At 40.1% G+C, this 23,405-nt stretch overlaps 1 protein-coding gene across 11 annotated transcripts in view; it reads left to right on the forward strand.

Annotated features, from left to right (window-relative positions):
- LCOR (ligand dependent nuclear receptor corepressor) overlaps nt 1-23,405 on the forward strand; it is a 90,912-nt gene that overhangs the window by 51,650 nt on the left and 15,857 nt on the right. For 9 of the 11 annotated variants that reach the window (XM_032116650.1, XM_032116654.1, XM_032116655.1 and 6 more), the window contains one exon: nt 1,633-1,726. In XM_032116650.1, coding sequence (XP_031972541.1) covers nt 1,633-1,726 — 94 coding nt within the window. Of the gene's footprint in view, nt 1-1,632; nt 1,727-4,499; nt 14,031-23,198; nt 23,290-23,405 lie in introns of those variants that run through there. The other 2 variants (XR_004241576.1, XM_032116659.1) reach the window with 2 other exon arrangements.

Here is a 23,405-nt window from a genome sequence, read left to right on the forward strand (position 1 = left end):
GAGAATGATATGGTGAAGAGGAAAGCACGTACATGAACTGTTCTTTAGCTACCATGTGATGGAAAAAGCTGTAAGATAATGTATAATGTTCATAACACTTGTTATGAAAGTAGAATATGTGTGTATTGATTTATACAGTAATCTGTTTGCTGATGTGAAATTTTTTTTCAATTTACATTTAATGTAATTGGAAAGCGATTTTGCCAGACTTGTTAATGAGAGATTTCAGAGGCTGTCACGAAAGATTGCTGGTGGTGCTTTGTGCTATATTTTGTTCTAGTGGGTTGAGGGGAACCCAGCTAGCTGTAAGCTTCTCCCTGGGGTATGAGGTTGGCCCTGCGTCCCCTCAGGGGCTTCTGGGTCATACTGACCCTTCTGAGGGAGGAAGCGTGGATGCAAGTACCTTGGGCAGCTGCCTGTGCTGTCCAGCCTCTTGAAAAGGAGGAAAGACTTGATCCAGTCTGTGTCTCTTATGCCTGCATAAGTGTTGTTCAGAAAGAAAATTTAATTTTCTGCCTGCTTAAGTTTGGGTTATGGTGTGTTCCCAAATGCAGTGGGTGGAACAGCTTTCCATAAAGTTAATTCTAGTTCACTGTTTATCATGTTTTTTCTCCATATGTCAAATGAGAACTTTAAGCAATCTGAAAGCTGTCTTACATTGTTCTTGTGTTGGGTGGTATTTACTTGATTAGATGGAATGAGTGAGGAGCTTTGATATGTCTTGAGTTTACCTTGCCAACAGGTTTCATTTATCTTTGCCTCATAAATTCCTTGTTTCAAAGTTTCCAGGAACTTCAGATGCCTGGGCTGCTTCAATGACAATGTTGCCCTTATTAAAATGACCAGAATTTCAGGCTGCTTTAGTGCAGTAGGAGCAAGGCTTCTCTGGTGAAACACGCTTCCTTTTCTGGTGCCTGTAAATGCAGAGCTTTCTTAAGGGTTTTCAGGGGAGCATGGGGGGAGTGTGAGGAAGTGCCATTAGTGGGAGTGGAAGAAGCAGTCTAGCAGGAAAACCAATTTGGCGTATGGAAGAGAGGGAATAAAATGACACAATAGAGGAGAAAGGTAGCAGCTTTTCCAGTAGGGACCTGTGGGAGACATGGAAAAAAAAGATGAAGCTGGCTGCCAACTGAGAAGGAATCTCACATCTATATGTGTGTTCATTTAATTTCCAATATGAAATTCTCAATGAATTTTTCTGCAAGAGATTTGGATTTAAAAAAAAAAAAAATCCAAATACTGGCTTGCAGCCTCCCTTTAAGGAGAGGAATATCTCAGGAATTTGAAGATTGTCTCATTTTTGGACCACTGAGAGGTAGTTATGTGATAGGCTCGTTGTATCCAGAACTGTCATTTGTAGGTAATTTTTTATGCTATGTCTCTTGTAACAGATGCACTTTCAATTTTGTTAATCTTTGTTGTGATTTCTGAAGACTATATTGAAGTCACATGTAAACCATTTGCAAAAAATTCCAAGCCTTACTTTGTTTAAAAATACAATAAACCAAAATATGTTGTGTGCTAAAAACGACTTTAGCTCAAAAGATTTGCTTTGTCTTTTCAGCTGAAGACAAGATCAGCATGGCTGATCCTGCTTCTTCAAACACTGAAGTCATTCTTTTGTCTCTACAGACGGTGTGCTTGATTTATCCACTAAGAAGAGTCCTTGCGCTGGCAGCACTTCTCTGAGTCACTCTCCAGGGTGCTCCAGTACTTCGGGAAATGGGTAAGAGAAAGCAACTTACTATGACCTTTTAAAACAGTTTTTTACTAAAAATGTGTGCTTAGCTCCTGTTAATTTTAACTTACTTTTGGTGTTAACCCTTTGGAGTAATGTGTTTTCAACTTGTACTTTTGGCAAATACCTTCACCCCACCTGCCAAATAAGAGTTGTTGCCAACTGAGACAGGTTTAGCTTTCAGTTAATGACTCTAATATCTGTTATTTTGGCCAGTTTGGTACTTAGCCAGAGATCTTTCCATTACCTGTTTCTTGGGTTTAGTGATAGGTGATTTCCATGGAGGTGCAAGTTCAGTTAAATGCATGAAGAGTCTTAGAGGCTTTGCAATATATTTAGACTTCATTACACTTAGAGCAAAGTTAGCTAACAGGAAAAGTTTATTTTAGTGGTAACAATGATTCCGGTGATAAACCATGCTGGATTAGATTTAAATCACTGCATGATTTTTGTTAATATTTCGTAGCATAAACCACAACTTAAAAAAGGACATGGGACAGGGAGTCTGGTAGTTCAGAAAACTTTAAATGTGACTTTGGATTTGCGATTGTACTGTAGTACTGAACAAGTTTTTTAAAAAAATAATCACAAAGTACGTGGTGTACTACTCTTGCCTAGTCAGTTCAAGTTGTGAAATACTGTTAAATTAAAAAAAGAATCTTCAGGTTTTGTATTTCTAATGGTCACCGTTTGCATACATTTAGAATCCCGTTACTCTTAGCTAGGGTTGTACTGGAGAGGCTGACTGGGACTAAGAGGGGTTTTGGGTGTTGATTATCTTGAAGCTACTGTGAACAAATAATTTTTTTATTGAAGTACAGAAATAGTGTATGGTTTAAAGTGCTATTTAATTGCTGGATTTAGCTTTATGATAGCCTTTGAAAAACTTGAAAATCTGAACTAACAACCCACTCCCAACCATCAGTCCCACGTACTGCTAACAGCTGATTGAATTTTTGCATTTCTCTTTGGAAAAATATTACTGTCTCAGATTTCTCCCTTCAAGATTACTTTTCCGTTTAATATTTCTATTAATAACATACTTCAATCCTTCTTTAAAATTTAGTCTTAATACTTTTTACAGTTCTTTAGCATAAACATTCCCCAGCAGCGCTTTTAATTCTGAACAGGTTATTTCCAGCTTTATTTTCCTAGGAAGGCAGCAGAAGCCACTGAGGCTCTGTACTGTTTGTTCCCTTGTTTGTGAATCAAGTGAGGGCCAAAGTCCAACACACAGGGATGACAAGGCCGGCATCTGTTACTGTCCTGCTAAGTCTTGTGGGTCCAGAGAGGATGGGGCATACTGGCACCTGTGGTTACTCGTACAGGTGTGTGGTATATGAGGCTGGCTGCAGTTTGTTTAGCATCACTAAGTCAGGTGTAGCATTATTAGCTACCACTATGACCTTTATTTAGGTGTAGAATCACTGGTGCACACTGTGATGCTGATACATGCTGTAGAACGGGTGGAGAATGCACACTGTCTGAGAGGGTTCTCTGGAACTGCAAACTTTGATCCATTTCTCTGGATTTTTTTCTGAATCCTTGTTGACTCTTGTTGTGCACATCTATGACTTGTTGCATCCTGGAGAGAAGTAAACAGCATGTGTATCAAGCATTGTGTATGTTACATACCAGGTCCTTTCAGTGAATGTCTTTTCTCTAAAGACTTTTTAAAATCCCAGTGTGATGTTAAAAATAATAATGTAGCTTTTCAGTACTATATATCCTATCCTTAAATAATACTGACTTACCCAGAGGGCTTTACACCAGTATAGTGTCCGAGAGCATCAAAATAGATCCTCTTTGTTAATTTGTATGCTGAACGTGGAGAAATTTGGAGGTGGATTTTGAAACCTATGTGACTTAATAACTACAGGGGGCTAAGCAATCAAAGCGTTAAAATAGATGTGATTCTCTGCAGCAGTAGTACTTTATGGCATAGAAAAAACATTTGTGATGAAAGGGAAATGGTAAAAATACATACCGCCTTTTTTTTGTTAACCCTTGATCTGGATGACAGTTGGAACTTAGATCTTTCTTTTCCTAGCCATGCTTTATATCAAATGAGATTCAGGGCTGTGTATATATGCAATTAGTTGTTAAGAGAGCGGTTTGGTAAGTCTAGTGTAATGCAGCGTTTTTCTTTGTGATCTGCAGTATCCCAGCTTTCATATTTGGTGCTTAATGAAAGTCAGGCAAATACCTTTGAGGCCTGCTAAGCTTTTTCTTTTATCCTGAGCAGCAATTCTTCAATATGATGTAAGCAAACACTGTCCAGGGTTTCCACCTATGTATAGATACTGCAGGTGGCAGTCATATTTGCATGTTGAATATGTTGCACTTTGGCTTACTCTTTTATTACTGTGCTTGTTTAGTGGTAACGTCACACCAGTAACACAGTTGTGTATAGATCTATGGCGATTGATTACTACTTTGTAATTAAGGTGCTATTTTCAGACGCTTGCGCGAAGTCTTTTCTACTCCGAGAATTTGTGAACCCAACCAGAGACCAGCCAACAGGTTTCATTTTTCTTTGCCCAAAAAGCTTCTCTTTTTTTGCGAACAAGTTTTAAAACTGACTGATGCTGAGACTTAAAAAAAAAAAATTAAAATAATAAAAAAAAAATTTAGAGAAAAATAAATAACACAAAAAGTGATGTTACCCAAGCAAGGCCTTCTAATAAAGGAGTGGCCCCCTCACCCATCCCTCCCTACCTGTGCAAGTCCTGCTCACATCAGTTTCCTTCCATCCAATTAGGCGACCTGGGAGACCCAGCCAGCACCATCCGGAGGGACTACAGAGTGGTGATGGGGTACCTCCAAGAAGCTTGCAGGATGGAACCAGGGAAGGTTATGGCCACTCCACATCTCTTAAAGTACCGCTGGCTCGATCACTCCAGATTAGTGAAGAACTGCTGAGCAGAAACCAGTTTTCTACGGCTGCCAGCCATGGGCCATCTGGACTACAGAATCATGGACAGCACTTAATATTATCCAGGGAGGCTTCTTGGGCAAAACCACACTACGAATTCAATTTCAGCCGCATGAAATTCAGGGGAAATGGTGCACTCAGCAACATCAGTGACCTTCCTTTTCTTACAGAAAACTCTGCCTTTCAAAAAATGGCACTTCAAACTAAACAGGATGGGAAAAAGGACGTGAGCCATTCATCTCCTGTGGATTTAAAGATACCACAAGTTCGAGGCATGGACCTTTCATGGGAGTCCCGCACTGGTGACCAGTACAGCTATAGCTCTTTGGTAATGGGTTCACAAACGGAGAGCGCGCTTAGCAAAAAGTTAAGGGCTATCCTTCCAAAACAAAATAGGAGAAGTTTGCTGGATGCTGGACCAGATTCCTGGGGCTCAGATGCTGAGCAGTCTACCTCTGGACAGCCATATCCCACCTCCGATCAAGAGGGAGATCCTGGCTCCAAGCAACCTAGGAAGAAAAGAGGGAGATACAGACAGTACAACAGCGAGATACTGGAGGAAGCAATCTCTGTGGTTATGAGCGGGAAAATGAGTGTTTCCAAAGCTCAGAGTATTTATGGGATCCCCCACAGTACACTGGAGTACAAAGTTAAAGAGAGGCTGGGCACTTTGAAAAACCCTCCAAAGAAAAAAATGAAATTAATGAAGTCGGAGGGGCAGGATGTTTCAGTAAAGATTGAATTAGATCCCCAGGGAGAAGCAGCACAAAGTGCAAATGAATTGAAAGATGAATAGGGATGTTGTAGAGTGCCAATTACTTTGCAAACTGGGTGAGCACTACTGCATAGTTCAACCATCACTGAGCGCACCTGAGTCTCCTGTTTACTGCAATGCTCTTTCCTTTGCAGTTCAGCATAGACTTATGTGAACACAGGTGAAAGATGTGCTCTGAATGTCACATTTGTAAATTTTTCTAGCCTGGTATGGCACAGTTTCCCTCCTTCACCTGCCCACTGCCCTCTTTCTTTCTTTGTTCCTTTTTTTTTTTCTTTTGCCTTTTGCATGTTTCTCTGTAATAGAGAGTTACCTCACAAAGAATGCAGATCTGTGGAAGTGGACATCTTGCCTGTAGAGCCTGCCTGAACTTCTGATGTTGGATTTTTCTTATCTGCCTTTATATAATAAGTCCACTTTGTTAAACTGACACTCTCCTAAAACCAGGCAATTTTCAAATGAAAATCAGACTGTCATTCTTCAAAAATGTTTCAGAAATCTTTTTTCCCCCCTCTTATTTTTGTTGATCCAGTTGATTGAAAGATTTAAGCTAAATCAAATTATTTAGGAATGGTACCTCTCTTGAACCAGATTTGTCGACTAGATAGATAATCAATTGGGTCTAAGTAGGCTCTCCACTGTTTTCTTTCTAAATTAACCATACTTACCATTTGCTATCTGCTTAGTGCTCACCCGGAGGGGAGGGGAGGGAAAACTTACATACACTACCTTCAGAAAATGTCAGTTAATTATTTATAACACTACCTTCACTGTAATTTTATTTGGTGTTTTTGAAGGGTGATATTTAGACTCACCTGCTTGAGGATGTAGCCTTATCTCACGGAAGACAAGCTTCTCACAGTCAGGAGCAGTCAGGGTACACTAAATGATGTATTGGGGTATGCCTCATTGTACCAGAACTATGGTTCTTTGTGACCTTTACGCTTTTTACAGACTTGATTCTGAGTTTACTAAACTATGTGGTTCCAACAGCTAGTTTAAATGACTCTAATCCAGGGGTGGGGGATTTGCGTAACAAACTACTGTGATACTGCAAAAACAAAAACAAAAACAAAAAAAAAAAAAGGAAAAAAAATAGCCCACAAAATGGTGATCTCAAACGTTACAACCTCAGTAGTCTGCCCAAATATCCACATTAGTGAAGGAGCTTGTTAATGTTCAGGGAAGAAGTATAACACTGGTAGCCTGATCTAATTCAGGCTCTGCATCATATCTATCTGTAATACTGTCAGGGTCGAACACTCAATGAATGGGTGTTTCCTTTTTAAATATTACAGTTGCCAGTAGCAGGAATTTATTTATAAAGTCCTGCTTTTTTGTTGTTGTTTTTATTTAATCTATTTTGATAGTGGTTTAGCACATACTAGAATAAGCATTTAAACACCACAAAAAAAAAGCACTCCTTAAACCACAAATCTGGGTTTTTTTCAATATGGTGATACCGTTATGATTATCTGGAGATCCAGGATAAGTTTTGTACTGAACTTTTATCTTTGATACTTTCTGCGGGAGTAGTCAGTAACTAAGTGGAGCTTACTGGATTTACCACAACATGACCAAATCATAATTACTGGTTCTTCAGGTAGAAGCAATTTGGTCTTAATCTGTGCAAAAGGTAGATAGAAATTACCATTTTTTTCCCCCATTTGCACAACCAAAAGAAGCATTGGAGTTTTTGTGTGAGAGCATTAAGTGATGTCAGTGAAAGTGGTTTCTCAAAGTTCATGGGAGGGTGGCCTAGGTAGCCCTAGGGATGCTGAATGACTTCTGGAACAATTGACTCTATTAGCCTCTCCCCACCCCCAGCAGCTTCGTATTTTCGAAGGTTAGGCACACCATTGCTGTTGTTTTAAATATGCACTGCTCATTCTTGAAATGGACTGGGCATTTGGCCCCAAGTATACTTTATTTTTGTTTACTTAATATATTTTAGTCCTCAAAATCCTGGTTCCTTGTAGCTTTCTAGTTGTCATCTTGGCATTTAAAGCAGTTTAAGCTCAGTAGCAGTATATAAACTCTGCAATACGTTCCAGTTTAGCTGGTGATTGCAATAAAGGCTCAGTTTAAGGTGTGGTTTCATCTGCTGTTGGAGGTTATGGTAGAAAGTTTGTTGCAAGCTTAAAAAAAAAAAAAGTAACACAGTTTTACTGTTGAGAGAGGTTTAACCTTTTGCAGTTGTCCTTATTTAAGCAACATGAGTTGAGTTTTATAAAACTTGTCACTGTAGTGTAAGTGGAGTGCTCATTTTACTAACCTAAATATTTTGTATGTGTATGTTTAAGTGGGTGACAATCGTGCAGCAGAAGAATGGTGTGCCTACCCTTTAATGCTGCAGTTTTAAAAGAGAATTTGTCTTGTCATTTCAGACTGTAGGCTAAGAATTGTAAATAGATAGTGAGAAGTTGAGTACTCTTTATTTGCTTTGGTTAGAAAGTGGATTTAAAAAAAAAAAAACCAACAACAAACCAAACACGTAACTTTCTCAGTTTATATGTCCTGAGACCTGAAGATTGTAATACTCATAACTGCAAAGCTTTTAAACACAACACTTGATCTGTGATAACTTAATATTCAGGTAATCTTTCTTTTTCGAGAAGCTTTTGAACAACCATATTTCCTCCAAAGGTCTCTGTTTAAAAAGGAAAAAAAAGAAAAAGTGTAGATTATTTTTTAAGCACTAATTGCATTACGTTGGTAACTGCAATATGAAATAGCCATTATTGTTTTGTGAAGCATGGTTGAGATTAGTTAGTGGTCCCTTTTTAAAATTTCATGAGCCTCTCAAAAAATAAAAACAAATTTAAAAAAAAGCTGCTGAATATTCAAAAGATATATATTTTACCTTATTGTAGGTTTTGTAAATTTAGTCTGTAATATTCAGGTGCACCTTTTAATGTTACCTTTTTGTTTCAAAGTCCCATCTAACGTATTTTCTCTGAGGTGATTCATCACTTAAGACTAGTATCACTCTAAGTGCTGCAGTGATCACTAAGATTTTGTTTCAATTTTCACTACATATGTTTTGCAGGCGCTTTCAGTGTAGCTAACTAGTAGTATTTGGGATCATTTTAAATATATGATTGGAATTAATGTTTGTCCATTAGCATGCTTAATTTTCTGCTGACCAGCAGTTTGCATGGCCAGAATCCCTGGTTGACCATATTTTAGTGTGGGAAGGTGTGGTTCATTGCGGTCTTTGTAACAAAAGCCTTGTTTCTCATCTTATTTCTGGCAAGTGGATGCTTATGTTACTTGGATCACTTGGACAGGAGAAAGATTTTTAGACCCTTCTCCTGCTGCTCTTCTGAGATCACATTAATGTGTAACATAGACAAACTGCAACCCTGTAAAAATCGAGACATTGTTAGGAGGAGACCTTTCGGGTATTTTTTGTCACTAGTTTTCTCTTACTCCCGAGAATGTCCATCCAATGTAGTTATTGGACTTAACAGTATTGTTGTGTACTACGTTGATGTAGCTGAAAAAGCCTGACAGCAAGAAACTGTGAATTATATTTGTGGCAGTCTCTGAAAACTAGTTTTTCAGTCCAAGTACCATGAAGGAGAATCCCCCTCCCTACCCCATCCTAGAAAAGTAATCTTCTATTTTGTGTGTATAAAGTTTTAAGAATCGAAGTTTCATATTGTACTGAAGTTTAGGTGTCGCTTGGTAAATCTTTGCTGCAGCATATAATTGAAGATGAGTAAGGCTTAGTGTGGTAGGGGTCCTGGTGTGGAGTTAATTATCGTACAGTTCTGGTGAGAAAGCCCAACATGTATGAAATGTGTCCTTTTTTTTTTTTTCTTTTATTTGGACTTGTAAGATGTAAAAGTGCTTTTTTAGAACTCTGACCTATTACAAACTATTACCTCACTTTCAGCCAGCTGGATCCTCATTCCACAGTGTTGTAGGCATTATTGTGTCCGTAATGCTTAAGTACAGCTATAGAGTTGAACGTTTCCAGTTAGATATTGTAGGGACACGTTTCTGGACTTGTTTTTATTTCTGTCTAAAGATAATTTATTTTCCAGTCACTCCCTGATTTTTTTCTAAAGGTTCAAGACAGTTTTCTTTAGAATTTCTCATTTTTTTCCCTGTTGCACAGGAGAAGTTGCTGCATAAGCAATACAGGTATGCCTTTGCTTTCTTTTTGTTGCAGAACTCGTAACTTGATGCTTGCATTACCAACCCTACTGCTAGACCTGAAGTGAAACTCTGAACTTTTTTGGCAATTGGAGAAAAAATTATTTTTAACGGTGCAGGGGTACATATAGGATAATGCCTCTAGTAAGGGAATGTGTTCAGCTTCTGTGTTCTTTTGCAACTCCTACACAACCTTTTTTTGTAGAACTTTCCACCTCTGGAGGATATTCCTAAACACAGGAGGTAACTGCACATGTGTTTAGACTGGGTAAGAGCAGACAAGGAGTAGTCTGTGCTTTGTCTTTTGGCAGGCCAACATTTGCATCTAAGTATTTCTTTCATGAACATCCGGGAGTACATTGCCTTTCCCTGGAAATTCATGGGAGCTGGCAAAGTGATTCAGGGGCTTTAGGGTTGAGTAAGCTTTGTGGAACAACTTTTTAGTTCTGATTGAATTGCTCTTTGTATCATCTGCAACAATTGTTATACAGGCAAAACTGGAATTGCCATGTGTTTCTTTCCAGTTTACTTTCAAGTAATGCTCTTAAGATGTCTTGAGTCTTAGGAGAAGAACACAGTGTCCAAGGAGTGAAGGGAGCACTCTGCTGTTCCCTTTTTTCTCAAAAACAGTGTGGCTGCATCTATAGTGTAAAGACCTCTTTCTTCAGTGAAGACAAAATTTTAACTCTTCAGTGTAAGAATGCATACTCTTGTTGCAGTCCAAACTCTTATGAAGGCAAAATTATTAACCTTACTGAACGCTTTGTCACAATATTTTAAATAGCTTAAATTCTCTGCCAGATGTTAGAAGTAGGATGGGAAGGGTTGTTTCCTTCATTTTCATGAGGATCAGAAACTTCTAGGTATTCCCACAAATGTTTCAGAAATTAAATGTAATTTCAGTCTAGGTCAATGTTGCTTTTTCTTGGCATCAGTACATAATGTTGACTAATATTGTTTTAAAAAAGGTGTAAAAAATAGTTTTGAGCTAGTTTGGTACTATAAAGGTTTCTACTTGATCCTGAATTATATTGAAAATTCAGTAATTGGAACCATCAGAAACCTGAAAATCTGCGCTGCTAATTATATGCAGTTCTGATGAATGTAGCAGATAAAGTAGCCACTATAGTAACTCATTTCAAATTATCCAGTGTATAAACACAGTGTGCTGTGATGACCACTAGGCAGAGAGGTATTATAAACTCAAAATGATCTGTAGATCCACTTCACGTATACCAGAAAAAGCTGTTAAGTATTTAGAGCATTCCAGCATCCACCTCTCTCCCTCTTTCCTGTTCTTTCTTTGATTGGGGCCAAGTCTCTAAACCAGTATTACAGCAGCAGTTTTGGACCTCATGTCCTACTGAATTATGCCCATATTCAGGTATTGTCATAAACCCCTTGATATTAAGAGAGCTTTATTTAATCCTCACAAAAATCTCTTAGCCCAGTTGCAAAATCAGTTTTCCTGGGTGACGTACTAGGAAGGAGGACTTTTTTCAGCCTGTCCAGGGCATTTAATTTACCTTCTTAAAAACAAACATCCCCACCCATGCCCCTGTGGTTGTCTCTATTGAATTGGTAAGTATAATTTAGGAGGACTCAAGATGGTAACTCTACCTTATGGAGCAGGGATTAGGACAAAGGCTTCATTCTGACTGGAGCAGGAAAAATTAATATCAAAAACAATTTCTCTCATCATCACCTAGTACAGTTTATCTTAATATTTTTTTCCTACTCAGAAATGAGGATACTACTACAGCTACTTAAACAGTTTATCAATTACTTGGTGCTACATTTCTCAAATATTTTTGCGGATAATACTTTTTATGCCTGCGTGAAAGCATGTAAACTTTTACTGTCACTATAAAAAGCACTTGTCTGACCTATTCTAAAGTACCAGAAAAGGGATAAATAACTGCAGCACTTTTTCTGTTACAATGCCAGAGTCTTAACTAAATCTGGTCTTCAGGTTATGAGATACTTTAAATGTACAATCTAGGATCATTAACAGCTTTTCAGGTCAGATCACAAGGTCTCTTGGTATATTAATCTGTCTTTTAAAGACTAGTACAACAAAATATTCTGAAGTTCAGGCAGGGGATGTATATATACATGCCTGGTATTTTTAATTAATCATTTCAATAGGCCATTTCAGGGCTTGACATTTGGAATCTGGGATGAAGGGTAGGGAAGGGAAATTTCCCAAACTGAAGAAATAAACATTTTGGACCATTCTTTAATGTTCAGTTTGAAAACTATATCACAAGAAAAATGGGTAGGGATTCTTTCTCCCTTATGCCTTCAGGGAATGAGTAGTATTTAGAATCTCTGGCTGAAATTCAAGCCTTTTTACCATGTAAATTTTTAATATTAACTCATTGACATGCTTTTTACATCTGAGGACTGAAAATGGATCTTAATGTTTAAGTTGTGGAATGGTATATTTCTTAAATGAAGGGGGAACATTAAAAAAAAATAGATTAGAATACCAGCATTAGTGATCTTAAGGAATTTTAGTATGTAATAGCAAAGTATAGCAAAGTATTTGATTAAAAAATTAATCTTGAATTGCTAGTCTGTAACTAGGTGCATTCTAATTTAGCAGGTGAATATTCTTTACTTATTGATATATGATGGGCTTTTTGCAAATAGAAACCTTTATCTGAGTCCCACGTGTTGCTTGTACTGATGGGATGTATGCTTACAGCAGCTTACTGCTGCTTTAAAATGTATAAAATGTTTTGAGTGTTTGCTCATAACTCTTTTTAACCTCCACTTGTTAAATTGTCAGACATTGGTATTTTATCAGTCCGCAGTGTAAGTTTAAACTAATGTTCTTAGGAATCCAACTTGTACACACACTGTTTAAAAACCCTCAGGGACAGTTTACACACTATCCTCACTCAATTCAGGTACTTGTACTCTCTTCTTAAACCTAGCAGTGACTTGTATTTTTGTTTTGCTTTTCTTTTGACGTGCTGATAGCACATCCTTGATGAATGTCAACTTAAAACTCAGTTCAGGTATCCAGGTATAACTCAGCCAAACGGATTTTAAAGCTGCATATTTACTCTCCAGCACACAGTGCCTCAGACACTTATAGTGGCATTCTGTATATTCAGTTATTACTACTGAGCAGATCGCGTGGGGGTTCCTGGTATGTATTGTAAGAAATTCCTATGTATATTATATAATATGTATTATATTATATACATATATAGTATATATGTTATCTTAAACTTATATATTTTAAAATGCCACTACTAGCCAGCGCAGCTAAAAATGAAATACATTCCCAGCTGCTTCTGTGAACAGCAGAGGCAGCTTCTTAACGTGGCTCTTGCTTCTCTCTCACCATAACTACTTCTAACCTCAAGCACGGGTCCTTGGCTGTCTGACCTCTACACTCTAGTTATGCAATGTCCTTAGAGAATTCTGTGCACTGGCCACTGTGATGGAAACCAATGGGCCGGGAGTGCTTTGAGTTTATTAGTAATTGTTCTGCCAAAGTTGGTGTTTGTATGACAAGCGTGTAAACCTGTCAGATAATCAGCAGAGGTCCAGGCTGTCCATAATCACTTCCACCTCCTGGGTAGGACCAGACCTCACGAGGTGCCTCCTTTCTAAGGCCGAGCGCTATTCACCGAACACCTGCAGTGCCAGGCCTCTGTGCTGCGCTCACCTGGAGGCCAAGCCTGAAACTAAAATCTGCTGTTCTGCCTTCATGGTGATCCATTGGCAGTCGCAAGTCAGCAACACCTCTGCTTTATTATTTGACACTTTACATCTAAAAAGTCTTCTCTTTCTATTTATGTAACCCATAGTCTTTGAAGAGTATGGAAAATGGCATTTCTCTCTGACCTCTAGAAGTTCAAGTGTCATGGGAAAAAAAAACAGGAACCCCCCCTTTACTCTTATGGACCTCATTTCAATATACTGTTTACAGTTTGACGGAATTGTATAATTTAATATTTCTCTTGTACTGTAGTTTATATTTATTTACAGATTTTTTTGTACTGTGTGATTTGAATTTTTTTGTTCCTTGCTATGATCAATGTTTTATGTAGTAGAGCACTTATGATCACAAATTAAGGTTTTTGGTTTGATTGCACTACATTAATTTTTTTAATGCAGTTCTGATTTTTTGACTGGACTAAATAAGCTGTGTCTTAATGTATGTGATAAGTACTTTTAAATTTTTATTTCATGTGGTCCATTTATTTTTTGCATTGTATGTCAAAGCGCTAATTCTCTTGTTGTGCATGTGTAAGATTTAATGGCTCCATTGTATTATTTGACCATGTCATTTTGGAAACACATTCCCAGCTGTAACGTTGTGTATGGTAGTTTTCACTGGATGCTAGACTTTTCAAAACCACTATTCTTCTAATAAATTTTGTTGTGAAAAACTTCAAGGGATTCCTATTCTGTTGTTTCTAATGTACTTTCTAAATGCCTGTACTAGTAGCCCTAAGGATATGAGATGCAAACTATTGCAAATGGAGAGAAGCAGGGGAGGAAGTGAAAATAGAAGGTAAAGCAATTTCTGGCTGAAGGATTGAGCTTTGGAATCTCCATACTCTGTTGGGTTCTTGTCCTAAATAGGATTGACGATAAAGCTGCTTTAGCAGCTGGGTAGGGAATACATGTGAAAGCTGAAACAATGTCTCTTAGCAGCCCAGTCTCATGAACTCCCGTACTCTAATTTGCGCTTCCCTACTGGCCACCTTAATTTTCTTAATGGTAAATAATTTATCCAGTGAAGAACAAACAGTCTCTCAGGAGGGAAAATAAAAGGTGATGGGTGATGTAGTGATGTTCACTGAGCACTTAGTAATGAGCCAAGGTAGGCACGGGGGTAGTGAAAGCGTGGCCAGAGCCCCACGCGGGTCGGTTCTGGACTGTGGGGTGACAGCGGGCAGAGCGCCGGTTTGGGCAGCGAGGCTGTGTACTGGAGCACACGTCATCAGGCACAGGCACCTTGCTTAGCTGCTCACCAGGGCACTGGTGATGCTTTTTTCTCTGCAGCTTTGCTTTCTCTGCTCTTCTTCTGCAGAGGGGGCAGGTCCCCAGCTCCCCATTAGCACAGGGAAAGCTCCAGCTACTCCCATCTTTTTGTCCCCCTGCACAGGGGCACAAGGCAAATCCAGCAGTGACACCACACTGCAGCCGGCCCTTCTCCAAGATCCATGTTTACTTTCTCATGATTGTACTTTGGGTTGAACTACTTTTGATGTTATGCATTATTGATACTGAAATGCTGAATACTAAAAAGTAGGTTACAGTAAGTGGTGTGTAATGGAACCCACGTGAGTTTAGGCATTTCTGCTAACCTTTGTGTTCATCTCTGGGATGATTTTGAGAGTGATGCATAGGGATTTCCTAGCTTTAGGAAAATTCATAATGCTGCACAATATCTAGCCCAGGTTTCTTTTCTCCTGAGAAATTACCTTTCTTAGCATATGGTATTGAAAAGTAGGTAATTTAGGGTTTGCATTTTTCCGTGCCTTTTTTGTTTTTTAAGATCATTAAATAACTGTTACATTACAAACTAATTATTGTATTCCTTGTATACTAATACTGGTATTAAAAACAAAAAGCAGAATGGTAATTGGGTGTTGTCATTGGTTTAGCTTTACCAGGCAAATCTCTCTTAAACAAAAAACTTGGTTTAACTAGGGACTACATCTTACACTTATTCAGGAATAGTGAGTTCTTACGTGTAAATAGCTTGAAAGCCTTGTGCAGTAAACTATCATTTATCATATTTTTTTTTCTGTATATCTGAATACATCTGTCAAATCTATGAAAATAGCCTTTGAAAGTGATGAACCATATTCCCATCTGCCATTCTTTAGGATGTATTACACTGTGCAGGCTTGTCCCAGAACATTTTTAATCGACACTTAGTCCTGTGATTATCACAAATACCAAGTTTTTCTGCTTTTCCTGAAGGACTTGCTGATAGTTTCTCACTGCTAAGATGAAATTGTTCAAACTTAAAGGAACACAGTCTTGATTTCTTCTTTTAAAGCTGTTTCCTGTATCATGACAAGATTGCACAAGATGTTGCACCCAGACCCAGAAAGAAGCTTCCATGCTGTTGTCTCTTAGAAAAGTAGAAAAGAAACACAATTAGCCCTGTTAGGCAGCTTTAAAAGTCACCTGCTAATTTCCTTCAGCTTGTTTGGACTCAGGGTGCGTTTTGAGCTGCTCGATCTGTTATTGGAAGAGGCAGCTGCCTCTTTGGAAGCTGCAGGAGCATATCTGGTCACCTTCTGAAATAACAGATCCTTTGGGGAGTAGCAGTGGACTGTAACCCCACATACATACCACCTGGGTCACTTGCTACAATGCAGATACTCCCTCAGATGTGAAATGAGAGGCTCTGCTCATTGCTCCTCTGTGGAAATGAGAGCTGCTGGGAGGGGAAGAGCAGGAAGCTTCAGCTTCCAGTGCACCTGCTAGTTTTGGTGTTTAAACTAAACCTGTAAGGAGGCAATTCCCTGAGCTCAGCATGAAGGATCTGAAAGTTGGAAGTAAACTTACGTTTTGTGAGTGAAGCTGGTTTAATTAAGGGAATTCCTGAACATCACAGTTTCATCTGCCCATGTAAGCAAAGCTGAGCCTTTGTGTCGTGGCTCCTCAAACAGCAGCAGTGCAGAGCTCGCTCTGGTGTCTGCAGTAAGACAGATCACCACTGGCTTTCCTGCCTGAGCATGCTGAGCTCTCTAATTTCCTAGAGGCATGACAAAAGTGGGTCTCGGGGAGGGGGAGGATTTAAATCCTGATTCAGGAATATACTTCAGCAAATCACTATTTTCTTAAGCTGCAAACTCTGCTCTGGCAGATGCCTAAACAAGGGTACTGGCTGAATGGAGGTTTTATCTGGAAGTGAGTAGCAGGTTCTTGGACCTGTTTAGGAATATGATTCGTGTACAGAGGAACAGAGCTACAGATGAAAAGCAATTTCAAAAAACTGAGCTTGAAGTGTTAAGGCAAATCTAGGATTATGGACTTTGATACAATGAAGATGGAAAAGAGATTAAAGAGAAAGTGGATCTTTTTAATGTAGTTATTCTTGAGACACTTTAATAGATGTTACAATGCTGGAAGGGTCCCAGTTTGTGAGAGTGCTGTTTCCCCTGATCTGGTACATTTGATGCAGACTCTGTTACTTGAAATCCAAGGTGTTCTCAGCTGTCTAGTAGGAAAATCAAAAGAAATGTGAATGACTTCACACCTATGAATTATGAATTAATTAAGTTCCTTCATACCCACCTACTCGAAAATTGCAGACAACACAATCTTTAAAAGCTCTCTTTTGGTATCATGAAGAGGGAACATAAAGCAATTGCATCTTGTTTTTACAGGTCACTTTGAACATATCAAAATTACAGATCGCAGTTGAAATAAAACTCCTAAAAATTTTCTCTTGCTGCCTCCTCCTCTGCAGGTGTCTCACAGCTCTGCAGGAGTCTGTTCCCTACACACTTAACTAAAAGGCAGATTTTTGTATGAGATGACTACAGCTCAGATTTCCAGGAATTGTTTAAAAGCTCAACTAAAATTAGAAGCCCTTAAGGTATACTTCAGAGCATAGAAATAAAAGCACTGCTGCCTGAACATACAAAAGTTGCCTGTGTGAAAGTACAGCTGCATCCCCCTAAGGAGCTGACTGGAGTCCTGGACCATAACCTACCCAGCCCTCACACTAACGCCATGAGGGATGGGGCAGAGACTTCAGCTATCACCTGTACCCGAGCCTGCAGTGGATCTGTCCATGTGTGACTCCTGCCTTGTCTCCCTGGCTGTGGTTTCCAGAGCTTGCTTGCCTACCTTTGCTGGGCTCCTGCTCCAGGTGCAGATCAGCCAGCCGTGTGCTGACAGGAGGAGTGGTTTGTCTGTACAGAATTATCAGCAAACTGCTTGTAAAAATTACAGTGATAAATAGGTTACACCTGCTAAGGCTTGGAAATTTTTTTTTTTTGGTGATGTGTACCAAGATCCCATTGTCACATGTCCCAGATCCCTCCTGCCCAGCTAATAACGTGTAGGGCTTGCTTAACTCGTTTTGGAATTACATTCCTAACTTTGAAAGGGGCTTTTATGGTTTCTTTTCTTAAAGCCAAGCCTTTGACTGTGCTTTTCTTCTCCCTGAGCTTTAGAGGAAGGCCCTGACACTAATTGTTGAGTTACTCTGGGACTGCAGGGAAAACATGACACCAAGAGAAGCTGAACAGCTTCCCTGCACATGTGAAGGGGTTTTTCATACACACAGCCAATATTTGTGCTGGGTCCCTTGCTGTAATCTAAGCCTGAGGTGGTTGCTTGGAGGATCCACTAGTTTTCACCACGTTCCCCTTTCAGTGAAGGTAGTAGTATAGTTTTTTCATGCCTTCAGGTGCACTGTCATCAGACGTGGTATCTTTCTCAGATTTCTTTCAGGCCTTTAAAGCAACTAGCTGCATGTGAGGTGTTATTAGGAGTCTGAAACAAACTATCTGACTTTGAAAGGAGACTGTAAGAAAAGCCTGAGTAGGATTCTGGTTTTGCATAAGAAGCTGTCATAGCAAATATACTCTGTTTGTACAGAAATACAAGTTTCTTTCTTGTTTCTATCCGTCAAACATCAGCTCAAGGTGTGAAAGCTAAACAAGCTTACTTGGTACCTGAAGTGTGGTTGTTAATAACTAAGTTCTGGTCCGACCATGGTGGCACCTGCCTGACCTCACTGCTCACTAGAGGTCCATCTAGCTGTAATTCAGTGAGCTTTGCTGCTCATGCACAAAAACAAGTAGATTTTTGCTCCTGTTTCAGGCCCTGTATTGGCTTTTCTCTAACAGACACAAGTGTGTGTGGTAAGGGTGCTGCACGTCTGCTCTTTAATTCTAGGCACCTTGCCCATACCTGTCGTTACGTTGGTGCCTTTAATTTTGTTTGAGTGTAGACTGGATTGCTAATTGACAGAAGGAAAAATAACATAACTCTGGATTTAAAAGAAATATGCTTTGCACCCATTTAATGATATTATTAAATTAGGAATAATAGTTACATAATACGATGTAATATTGTAATATAATAGAATAATAGTTATAAAGCTTAAAATCAAAGTGACAAAGGTAGTGGCTTAGTGCTGGCAAAGGGCAGATTGATGGGGTTTGGGTTTTGGCTTTTTCATCTGTTCTTTTATAGCTCATGAGTTAAAAAAAGGACTTTCATTGCAAGGTTTGGAAGAGTAGCAAGGCCTCAGCAGAACAACAGGGGGTTTGGCACTCAGCCTTCTGTGGGTCAGAATTCCCATGATGTGCATTGTTGCGGCTCTGGTGTCACCGTTTGAATATCTGAGTTGCTGCGAGGAGGATTTTTCAGAGGTGGTTTAGCTGCGATTTCTGGGTATGGTCCCGTTCTGCATTTCTCTGGTCATAAAAAGCACAGTGCAAATGCCAACATCCCATTAGCACTGTTTGTCTCGTTACAACTGTATGGTTAAGTGTGAGTTCATTTCTGTGAGCTCTCAGGGTTTGCGTAGTGCACTTACTGTTAATAAGATAAAAAACGTCTGCGGTAGAGGAGATCTGTGATTGCTTGATGGGTAGCATGTGCTAATGGGTCATCATGGCTTTGGCTTTCTCTGCAAAGGTTAGAGACTCATTTTCCTGCTGGTGGGACCAGGAAAGCACAGAAGTCAGAGGGAGGCAATCTGTGAAGGCATCTCGGGGGGATCTGCAGGGCTGTGATGCTTGCTCCTTCCTTGCTGCATGAGGAGTGATGAGTCACTTCTGCTTTTTCCAAAGGGTCTGTTCCTTTGCAGGCATAAGCTGTTGTTGGTAATTTTTTTCATTTTATTTTTCCTTTTATGACAAACCAGCAATTGATGGGTTTTGTCACCAGTATAAAGAAACAAACAATACCTATCATTATGCCGCAGAAAGGAAAGTTGTACAGAGATAAAGTACATTTCAACTGCAGCATCCATTTATAAAAGGTAAAATGCCAACTGAGGAGGCTTTAAATATGGTAAATACCCCTAAAGTAAACTGGGTGTATTAGTAGTGATGGAATGTTATTTACTAAGCAAGGGGTAGTTCCCTACTTCAGTTTACCACATAGCAGCACAAATATTGTCCGTGTGGGGAAGATGGAACCTTTTTTAGTGGACATTTGCAGGGTCAGATGTGGTTTGGATTTGTTAGTCTTCCTCTAGCATTGAGATATGTGACAATATAAACAAAGGAGAAAAATAATTGCGGGCCAGGATATCAAGGTGAATTTTTGAGAGGAAGAATAGGCTCTCTTAAGAGAGGGGGGAAGGACAATAGTGTGTAATGACAAGGGTTAAAAAAAAAAAGATGATGTGAGGGATGTGGAGAAATGAAAGGATGAGAGGTTTGAGCTGAAGGGGAGGGGTGTGCATTAGCGCAGAGGAAATCTCTCCTTGCTGATATGCATAGAGACATTTCCTGCCTTATGTTTTGGTTTCTTAATAGTTATCTGACTATAAAATTAACCTACATCATTTAATGGTAGTTGAATGGCAGCTAAATTAACCCACTTTCAAAATAGAGCTTACCTAGCCCATCAGCTCTGAGACAGCCTCGTCCCCAGGCATCCAGGGCTGCAATCCACTTCTCTGCCTTAACCTATTTCCCAAGCAGCCAGCCAAAGTGGTGCATCAGAAAGAGGGTTTGCTGCTCAGCCCAGCAGCTGACAGAGAGTACAGACATGTATCAGACCGCTAATTCATATTTCACCAGGCGTTTCCATGCAAGGAGGGATGGCGTCAGCACGTGGGGAGTGCCACTGTTAGGAGTTGCGATACTGTTTCTATTAACAACGTGGCCTTGATTATCTGAGGCCCAATTATCTGAATCTCCAGGTTATCTGAAATGGGGTCATATCCCCCAACATCTGTTAATTACACCCAGGATACCCTCTCCTCTCCAGATGTCTCCACTGGCCCCTCCCAAGCTTTGGCTACCAGGCTGTGCTGGGTGTGGTTAGCTCTAGCGAGCGCTCTACCTAGCTGCTGCATTTGATTTTTCATATCCATGTTGGAAAAAAAAAACAACCTGGATAACTGTAGAATTTGAAATCCTTGAAGACTTCTAGGAGTAGGCAGTGGCTGTGCATGGCAACCTGTCTGTTGGAGCTGGGACCAGAAAAGTCTTAGGAGAGGGTGTCCAATGCATTTGGGTTTTCTTCCACCTTTCAGTGTATGTTCAGCTTAGGAGAGGAAGGTGTGATTTCTCGCAGCACAGCCTATTCTTCTCGCAAGCCCTCATTTACTGCACCTTCAGTGGGAGTTTGTTGAACCTGTGCAGTTGCAGTGACTCCAGCTGACCTGTGTTGCATGTCTGAAGGTTCGGGAGGGCTTTGTCCGTGCTGCAGGACAGATAGGAACTGACAGCGATGGACTCAGAGCAGGGGAGAGGCCGTACACCTGCCTCACCTTGGGTCCAGAGGCAGTATGCCTTCCCAACTCATACCTGGGACTGTTGAAGATACTCAGGGCATCCCTCCCTACCCTGTGGTTCGTTCTCCCTTCTCTTAACTGGGTGCTGCTTTTTTAAAAACATGCAAAGCTGTGAAAATCATTGTAAGAACTTTTTTTTTTTTTTGCCCTGCTTGCTTTTGTTATCTGTCTTATGGTGCTGTCTGTTTTTCTATCTATTCTGGTCTTCTGGTGCTATCTCTCCTTTTGGAGCACCTAGCTCAGGGAAGATTCTGGGTACCGCCTCAGAAAGAAATAGTCATGGTAATTTTTTTTTTCCTGAAAGGGAAGATCCCAAATGATCTTGATAATTAGAAAAATTAGCAGGGACAATTCTGGAAAGGGTTTGAAAGTTGGTGTATAGAATAGTATTTCTAACGTGATAAATTTCCCTTGGTTTTAAAGCAATAGCTCAGTTGTAAAATTTTTAATTAGTCATTAAATATTGTATCAGAAGTATCACAGTGATGATAAACTACTATAGAGTACTGTTGGGTTTTGGGCAAGGTGGGAGTCGAAGTTATGACAGGAATATAAAAAAGCAAAACTTATTTGAGGCTGTTACTGGTTTTCTTTTAATGTAAAACTAACTTTGGTTTGTTTGATTTCTATTTGGTTACAGGTGGGGAGAAGTGATTTTTAATGTTTAACTAGTTCAAAAAATAAATAAACAAATAAAAGACACTGCTCTGAAGGGTTAAATGTCTGAATCTATAATGGATGTCTGTTATTTGTCCAGTCAGTTGGCTGATTGTACAACCTGGATATGTTGATGAATACATGCAGCTGACAAAAAACCCCAGCCAAACAAGACCCATCTATAACTTCTTTCTTCCTGCTTTTCCATTGAAATACAAGCTCAGTCCATCCCCATGTGCGTCACCAAGGACGGAGTAAATTCAGGGGCCTTGAGAACCTGGCAGCAATATTTCCATAGTTATTTTGGCTGTGCTTTGAACAACTTCAGCTTTTAATTTAGAGAAAGAAAGTGCTTTTTCTCTTTCCTAGCTGTTATGTGGAGCCGCAGCTCTTTGCATACTGCTTTTCTATTTTTTTTCAGTGCAATGAGAGAGAATTACTGTAGCACCCACAGAGGTGTGAAGGGACTCATTCATCTGTGTGGGGAGTGTTAGGTGCCAGGCATATTTCTGAGGATTGAAATGCAGGCATTTAAACTGGTGCATCCAGTGTCAGCCTTTAATTGGGGCTTTGAAAGATGAGCTCCAGCAAATCTTGCTTCAGTGGCTTACACTATTCGTGCCCACGGCTGATTTGCCCAACGCCTGCAAGGGATCGCCACATCCATTCTGCCAGCAGAAGGATGCGTGCCCTGCACCTCTCAAGGCACGAGGTCTGTGCTGCAGCTGTGAGTGGAGATGGGTTTGAGCACGGTCAGATGGTTCCGTGCCTTTCCCAGCATGTTTGCTTTTGCACGGCCGTTCCAGCAAGCTGAACTGGGACTGGCAGAGAACCCATTTCCCCCTTCTTCTGGGTGAGACCTCTGCATGCAGCCCTGCAGCACAGGCAAAGCAAGCCCATCCTTGGGAACCCATAGCACAGCCGCTTCCAAGCGCACGCTCAGCACGCAGGATTCACTGCACCCCTGGGGCTGGGGTCAGCTAACCTGACTGCCAGCAGTGAGCAAGTTCCTTTTAAGAGGCTGCTCTTCCTTTGCAACTCCTCAAAACAGCATTTCCACTCACCCTGAAAAATAAATTAAGTGGTTGAAACCAGCAGGGCTGAAGGTGCCACCCAAGGGCAGTGGGACGCTGCCTCAGACCTTGGCCTCACAGTGGGCATGGTCAGTACTTTGAGGTCAGCTGATGGAGGGCACTGCTCGCCAGTTAGTCTTTCTCCTTAGTCATCCACGTTTCTCAAATCTCTGCTTTTAGTCAGGTTTCCAAAACACCCTTCCAGCTTGGTGGGGTACTCAAGTAGTACCTCTGTTTTTGGGTGGTGCAAGGCAGCTCTCTGCTGACTGGCGCAGAGTCAGCTGTGTGGCAGCAGGAGAGGGAGGGGAAGGGTCATCCCTGTAAAAATACTGAATTGGATTTTATAAGTTTATAGCTATGTTTTGTTTCTTTTACAGAACTATAATCCTGGTGCTTAGAGTGGTCTGAAAGGAACAGAAACACTTAGCCTTGAACTTTTGTTCTGCTGCTGCTTCTTGTGCCTCTGAGGTACAAAACATACCTGTAAACTTATAATCAATCAAACCAATGTTCAAGGGCTAAAAAAAGAAACCCAAAAAGGTTACAGGCTTCATGTTCAATAGTGAGAAACTTGGGGGGGGCAA

This window comes from Corvus moneduloides, chromosome 8, assembly GCF_009650955.1.
Source record: "Corvus moneduloides isolate bCorMon1 chromosome 8, bCorMon1.pri, whole genome shotgun sequence".
In the NCBI taxonomy this organism is placed as follows: domain Eukaryota; kingdom Metazoa; phylum Chordata; class Aves; order Passeriformes; family Corvidae; genus Corvus; species Corvus moneduloides.